The sequence below is a fragment of the Myotis brandtii genome, unplaced genomic scaffold, assembly GCF_000412655.1.
Source record: "Myotis brandtii unplaced genomic scaffold, ASM41265v1 scaffold29, whole genome shotgun sequence".
Classification (NCBI taxonomy): domain Eukaryota; kingdom Metazoa; phylum Chordata; class Mammalia; order Chiroptera; family Vespertilionidae; genus Myotis; species Myotis brandtii.
In genome coordinates, this window is record NW_005361075.1 from 1,654,058 (window position 1) to 1,661,379 (window position 7,322).

Sequence of the window (7,322 nt, forward strand, 5' to 3'; positions counted from 1 at the left end):
GAGGAGCTGAGGAGCAAGGAGCTGGTTGAGGTAATCCCCCACCCCACCACCCAGTCCCGGAGTTCCTGTCGGGGCCTTGACCTTACTTTCCTGGGCTTGTAGGAATCCTCAGAACTTTGCCCTAGAACTTGCCCCATGGGCCTTCACCCTCTGGGGTGTTGGGAAGCTGTGCTTGGTAACATGCCTCATAAATATTTGCACACCAAGAGCAGTTGCTAGCAGCAGGGCATCCAACTGGCTGAACCTGATTGGGTCAGAGTGTCAGTCGCTGCGTGCTGAGCCCTGGATGGGCAAGTCTGGACTCTCAGCTCAGCTTTTCTGGTCTGAGCACTTCCCTCTTCCCTCTTCGCCTAGCCCTCTTCCCTCTCCCAGGCATCCTCAGTTTGCTCCCAATGTGTGTCCCTGACTCCCCAGTCTGGGACAGTTTCCTCTCCACAGGAAGGCCCCCCAACTCTTCCTACAAGTATGTGTTGGAGCCAGCCCTACAAATTTGGGATCCCTGACTATGTTCACTTCTTCCTGACTCTGCAGCCAGTGACATCACTGCAGTCAATGACAGTCACTACAGTTAGTGACATCACACTAGTGGCTTAAAATTAGCCTTGGTGAGAGTCGTTTACACCCAGAAAATGGCAAACACTACAAAACAGAGAGATCCAGCTGCTACATAGCAGCCAGGAAGCCCAGCCAGGGAGCCCAGCGAGTCCCCTCTGAGCTCTCTCCCAGCATCAGCGTGGGGGAAGCTTCCAGTTCTCTGCTGAATAAGGAAAAACGGACAGATACATATTGCACAAAGCAGTCTTGGGGGCCTGGCCAGTGTGCCCAGTGGTTAGAGCATCGTTCCATGCACTGAAGGGTCATGGGCTGGATTCCAGTCAGGGCCCATACCCAGGTTGTGGGTTTGACCCCAGTTGGGGGGTGTGTGTGAGGCAACAGTTCAATGTTTCTCTTTCCCATCAATGTTTTCTCTCTCTCTCTCTCTCTCTCTCTCTCTCTCTCTCATCAATGAAAAAACACATAACAAAACATATCCTGGGGTGAGGTTTAAAAAAAAACAGTCTTGGGGGATGCTGTGGTGTTCCCGCGAGACTGCAGGATAAGCTAGAAGATCTGAGTTCTCAGCCTGACGTGGCCCCTTTTTATCTTCGAGATCTTGGGCAATTGTTTTTGTTTCTGTGTCTGTGGAGTGAAAACAATGATACCCACTTCTCAGATTGTTGGGAGGCTTAAAGAAGATGGAAGATCTAGGCCCGGCTCAGTGATGGCCCTCAGAGGGTCCTCAACATTCTGAATGTAAAACACCATCATGTTACACATGTAAATGGGTTATGACAGCCATGTGTCACATGATATTTTAGTAAAAAACGGACTGCATATACAGATTGGTCCCATAAGATAATGGAGCTGAAAGTTCCTGTTGCCTAGTGATCTAGCTTTCATGATGCTGTAGTACAATTGAAAATTAAACTTGGTGCAGCCTAAGTGTACAGTGTTTATGAAGTCTAAGTAGTGGACAGTAATGTCCCAGGCCCTCACATTCACCCACTCACTGCCTCACCCAGAGCAGCCTGCTGTCCTGCCAGCTCCATTCACGGTGAGTGCCCTGTGTGGGTTATCTTTTACCCCATATTTTACTGCACCTTTCCTATGTTTAGTTATATGTAGATACACAAATACCACTGTGGTACAATTGCCTACAGTATTCAGCACAGCCCCATGCTATACAGGCTTGTAGCCTAGGAGCCATAGGCGACACCATATAATCTAGGTGTGCAGTAGGCTGTACCATGTAGTTTATGTAAGTGCATTCTGAGAGGTTCACACAATGACAAATGACCTACGACGTATTTCTCAGAACGAACCCCTGTCGTTAGGCAGGGTCTGACTGTATCCCAAAGCTAGAGTTGGGCATCTTCCCCTCTTCCATCCTCAACCTGAAACTTGGAGCCGTACATTTACATTCTGAACTCCCAGGTGAAATGCTGAAAGCCCTTCTTCAAGGCCTCTGTCTTGGGAACGTGCTGCCTGTGAATTTTGGGGTCTCATTTCCTGGGCTGTGGAGGAGCTGTAGGGGCAGCCGCTTGGCTCGCCTGTGGGCACCTCTTTCCTGTGGCAACGAGCCCGTTCTCTGGTTGGTGCCACCACACTCCATGGCCAGTGCAGTGAGGAGGGCAGGGGCTACTTGCTCCCAGCCCAGCAGGCAGGAGGGCACCAGCGCAGAGGGTGCTGGAGTGAGTGCTCTCCTGACCTGGACAGAGTGAGGGGGCTTTTATGGCTCCCTCCTCTCTCTAAAGAAAAATATTAAGTACATAACAGGTCTTATGGAATTATATAGGGCATGATGGTGAGGATTAAATGAGAATGACTGAAGTTTGGGATATTTGGAATATTCTGGGCCAGAAGCTGGCATGTATTTCTTGGCTGCAAAGGCTGAACTGAAGGATGGTTCCATGGTGCCTAAATCGGGGGAAGTCACTGGGCTGACGGTGGTTGGAGAGGGGAGGCTGGCTAAAGGCAGACAGCACGCGCGTGCGCACGCGCACACACACACACACACACACACACACACACACACACACCATACACACACACACACACCATATACACACGACCATATTTTTTAAATGTATGCATCTCCCAACCTTGGGTGGGTGGGTGAGGAGTGATTAACGCTTTGGAGAACAGAATTAAGAGTCACAAGGATCTCCAGAGGTTGAAAGATAGGAGGAAAACAAGAGGAAATTGAACAGGAATTCATTCAGTTAAGAAATACTTATTGAGCACTGACTAGCCAGGTGCCACTCCAAGTGCAGAGGACACAGAAGTGAGGAAAGAGACAAAATCTCTCCCTCGTGGAGCTCACATTCTAGTGCAGGGAGACTGGCATATGTAAAACACATGGTATGTTAGGAAGCGATAGCGCGAAGCGGAAAGAGAGCAAGCAGGGAGGGGGATAAGAAGTGTCAGAGGGGGGATGGCCTCAGTGTTGCAATTTTGGTTGAGGGCAGCCAGGGAGGGTGACTTTCAGCTACGTGGGTATCCAGGGAGGAGCATGCCTGGAAGAGGAAACAACCGTGCAAAGGCCCTGAGGCAAGCGTGTTCCTGGCATCCTTGAGAATGAATTAAGGAATAAACTAGGCTAGGCCTCTTTCATGCCCTATACTTATTTTTCCTTATCATAATTGCAATTAAATACTTGTCTAATTACCTTTTCAGTGTCTCTTTCTCTACTAGGCTCTAGGCTTTCTTGGTGCCAGGGCTGGGCCTTCCTCTCTGCTAAATTCCTAACTCTCAGCACAGGCCCTGCACGTAGTAGGTGCTCAACCATATTTTGTTGAGTAAATGAATAAATGTGAATAAATGGCTTTTGGGTGAAAAACTCTACCACATAAGCAGAACAGGCTTGAGAGCAGTTAGAGAGAGAGAGGCCAGGGAGTTGTAGCTGTGGCCAGGGGGCACTTAGGGGCCACTTAGGGGGAACTTATGGGGATGCCATGAGAAATGCAGTGAGAGACAGGGGCTATGGGGAGCTACAATGAGCTGGGCTGGCCAGGGGCTTTCTCTAAGGCAGGATAAGGTGACAGGGACTGCAAAGCTCCAGGTGTGGGTGAGAATGGTTAACCTGGAGCAGGAATATAACCCCATAGATAGAACCCATTAGAGCCTTTGTATTTGCCAGGCTTAATATTAAGTCCAGGGTTTGAGCCCTTTGCACCTTTGCTGCTGCATAGATTGGGATCCCTAGCGTACTCTGGTGTGCAGGAACAGATAACTCAGACTGAGGGGCCGAGCATTCAAATCTCCAAACAATTTGGTCCTTTTCTGCATCACTGCGTAATTTTTTCTACTGGGAAACACATGTGACAGCAGCATTTGAGAACCTGGGCATTTGAGAAGGTCCCTCCATGAGTAAGAACTCATCTCCTAAAAAACAAGTGCTTACTGGTGCCCAGTGTATGCCAGACCCTGAACTAGATAGACTGGTGGACAAGACAGACAAGTGGAGTACTGGTCAAAGGTTTGGTGGGCAGTGGTCTGTGCTGGCTGGGGGTCCTGGATCCAGCCTCATCAGCCGTGTGGGTGGCCTTAGGCAAGTTACTCAGACCACAGAGCACTGGGTCAGAGCAGGCTTAGAGGTCACCTGGTGCAATCGCTTAGGTTACTCAAGGGTGCACAGTCGGCACCCCGCCCTACAGCCAATGGGACCTCAGAGTCTTTAAGTGTAAAATGAGGGCATTGGACCTTGAAGCTCACTTGGGCTCGAATACTCAATAATATTTCAAGTATGGGGAAGTTCCAAGGAGGTGGATTTGGTCCCATCTCAAGTGTGTGAGCTCTGTCTTCAACTTAAAAAAAAAATTGATTTCAGCGAGGAAGGGAGAGGAAGAGAAAGATAGAAACAGCAATGATGAGAGAGAATCATTGATCAGCTGCTTCCTGCATGCCCCCCACTGGGGATCGAGCCCGAAACCGGGGCTTGTGCCCTAACCGGGAATGGAACTATGACCTCAACCACTGAGCAGTCTTCCCCTTTTTAATACCAGGGTCGGGGGAGGGGTGGTCCAGTCCAGTCCATGGAGATCATTCTCAGGCATATCCGTGGGACCCAGGAGAAAGGCACCTGGCCCTCTTTGCCTCTGCAAAATGATTCTGGGGGTTAGGGCTTGGAGGTGGGTCCTCAATACAATTCAACCCATGTTCCAGGGTCTCTTTCTAGATGGCCCCCTCTCCTGCCTGCCTCCCTCTCCCTGGTGCATCTGGATCCCATACTTGGGTCTTTTCTCCTCTTCTCTTCTTCACCTGCCTCCTCAGTCCCTTGATCTCCTTTGCTCTTCCCATTGAAGGCCTGGCCTGGGATTCCCCTGAGGTCATCTGTGGTTCAGGTTCATGTAGGGGAAGGAGGAAGGGGCTTCTAATCCTCTGAAGGACAGGGTGACCTGCTCCCCTTGTCTGGCTGGGGGAGGGGTGGAGTATCTCTGGGATGGCTTGCACCGCTAGGACTGACTTCCTCATGTCTTGGTCTTGAGTGTGTATTATGCTGAGTCTCTCTTTGACCTTGCTTTGAGTTGCATTAGCAAAAGCTCCAGTATTGTAGCTCTGGAGTACACCAGGCTCTAGAAAAGGAGGTGTGTGTGTGTGTGTGTGGGGGGGGGGAAACAGGGAGAAATAACTCTCTAGCCATGTACAGAAGAAATTTTAGAAATTTCTAAACAACCAGAGCTGTCTGATACTGCTCACCAGCAGTGGAGGAGCCTCAGTGGTGAGGGTGGTGGTGGTGGTTGTGGTGGGGGCTGGATGCCTCCTTCCAGGGGTCCTGCAGCAGAGGAGACCCACTCAATGTTAGACGCGCTCTGGGGTTCCTCCACTTAGCAGACTGTCAGGGCAGAGACAGTATCTATCCCATGGGGAACCCCAAGCTCCTGTTTCTGCTCCCAGCTCCCCAAGGCAGCATGTTTCTAAACGCATTTTATTTCCTAGCCTGGGTGCCTCTGATCTGTCACCTGACAATGCGGTGCTTGACTTGGAGAGGGGCTGGCCCTGGGTGTTTGTGGAAGGGACACAGGCTGGGCTCATGCTCCATTGGCCGTGATCCTGGATGGAGATGCCCGGTTTGAGTGGGGTGGTGCCTCATGGATGATTGCTGGGTTGGGCAAGAGGAGGGACTTGGACACCCTGTTTTTCGGTTTCGTTTCCAAACCCTGAAGTATTTTTTAGTCAACCCTGACAGTAACACGTCCTGGCCTCTCAGTGCTGCAAAGTGCCTTCCTTCTCCAGCTCTTATAGGTAGATTTTTCCTTGAGAGGCTTCACTTACCTCTGTCTAACATCTCCAAGGCATTCAGGTTCTCTGTCTGACCCCCTCCACCCTTTTCCCCCTTGAATGTCTTTCCTTTCTTCCCTGTCTCCTTTTCCAGGAAGTCTTCCTTGACTGACCCTCAGTGATTTTGCTCAGGGTCATTGCTCCCTATCCCCAGTACTGAAGTCCAGGCCTCTGGCTACTTCCTTGTCTTGGGGACAGGCCCAGCTCTCCCTCAGGGTCTGGGTCTCCTTCCTGGGGCTCTGCACGTGCCGGGCACTTATTCTCCAGGTGTGTCAGACAGGTCAGCTGGAGACAGTGACAGACACAGTCAGGCCAAGAACATCTTGCTCTCCAAGGCCCAGCCCAGGCACGGGAGGGGATAAAAGTCTTGTGCCAGGGCCTCAGGGCAGGAACCACACATTTTGACTCTCCTCTGCCTGTGTGCTGCTGTGACTGCAAGTCTCTGCCATGTCTCTTTCCCCCAGCGGGGCCCAGAGGGGCTTCAGTGCTCGCTCAGCCTGTTCTGCTGGCTCCAGAGGCCGAAGCAGGGGTAGCTTCAGCAGCAGGAGCCTCAATTCCTTCGGGGGATGCCGAGGAGGCTCCCGTGGAGTGGCCTGGGGGTCAGGGGGAAGGCCTGGGGTGCGGTTTGGGGTGGGGAGTGGTGGGCCTGGGCTTTCCCTGTGCCCTCCAGGGGGCATCCAGGAAGTGACCATCAACCAGGATCTGCTGACCCCATTGAAGATTGAGATTGACCCCCAGTTCCAAGTGGTGAGGACTCAGGAGACCCAAGAGATCAAAACCCTCAACAACCAGTTTGCTTCCTTCATTGACAAGGTGAGGGTCAACTCAGCTAAGCCCTGCCTCAGTGCACCCCTAGGAGGAAGTTCCCGATGGACTTGGGGATGGGGACGTCTGGTCTACCACTTTCCTAATCTACCTCTGCAGCAAAGAAGTCCCTCTTTGGTCTAATTGGAGTCTCCCTGGTTATGCGGAGACCCTGCAATCCCATGGTTGGGGCTCAGCAGCAGAAAGCTGCCAGCCAGAAGTGGGGAGACCCTTCCCTGTTAATCCTTCTGATCGTGTTGATGTGCTCAGAGTCTTGAGGCTGCCCCTGCCCAGGCTGGGTTGTGGGGCAGGGGAAGGTGGACTGACTACAGGGTCCCTGAGGCTTCATGCTCCAGAGGCTCTGCCCAGGGAGTCCCACAGGGGCCTCAGGGACCCTCTGCTTATGCGCAGGTGCGGTTCCTAGAGCAGCAGAACAAGGTCCTGGAGACCAAGTGGCACTTGCTGCAGCAGCTGGGGGTGAGTGACAGCCCTCGGGGCCTGGAGTCTTTCTTCGAGGACTACCTGGGCCGGCTCAGGAAGTGGCTGGAGGAGCTCCAGAGACAACGAGGGACTCTGGATGCTGAGCTGAAGTCCTGCCAGGACCAGGAGGAGGAGTACAAGGCCAAGTAGGTAGACCGAAGTTCCCCATGGGAACTGGGTGGGGTCTCAGAGAGCTGGATGGGAGCTGTGAGCTCAGG

The 7,322-nt window shown here is 52.1% G+C and overlaps 1 protein-coding gene across 3 annotated transcripts in view; it reads left to right on the forward strand.

Annotated features, from left to right (window-relative positions):
- Window positions 1-5,725: 5,725 nt before the first annotated feature.
- KRT78 (keratin 78, type II) overlaps window positions 5,726-7,322 on the forward strand; it is a 14,844-nt gene continuing 13,247 nt past the window's right edge. For 2 of the 3 annotated variants that reach the window (XM_005869208.2, XM_014542097.1), the window contains exons 1-2: window positions 5,726-6,633; window positions 7,036-7,250. In XM_005869208.2, the coding sequence (XP_005869270.1) occupies window positions 6,268-6,633; window positions 7,036-7,250 (581 nt within the window). In that variant the 5' untranslated portion in view covers window positions 5,726-6,267. The remainder of the gene's footprint in view (window positions 6,634-7,035; window positions 7,251-7,322) is intronic. The other variant, XM_014542098.1, reaches the window with a different exon arrangement.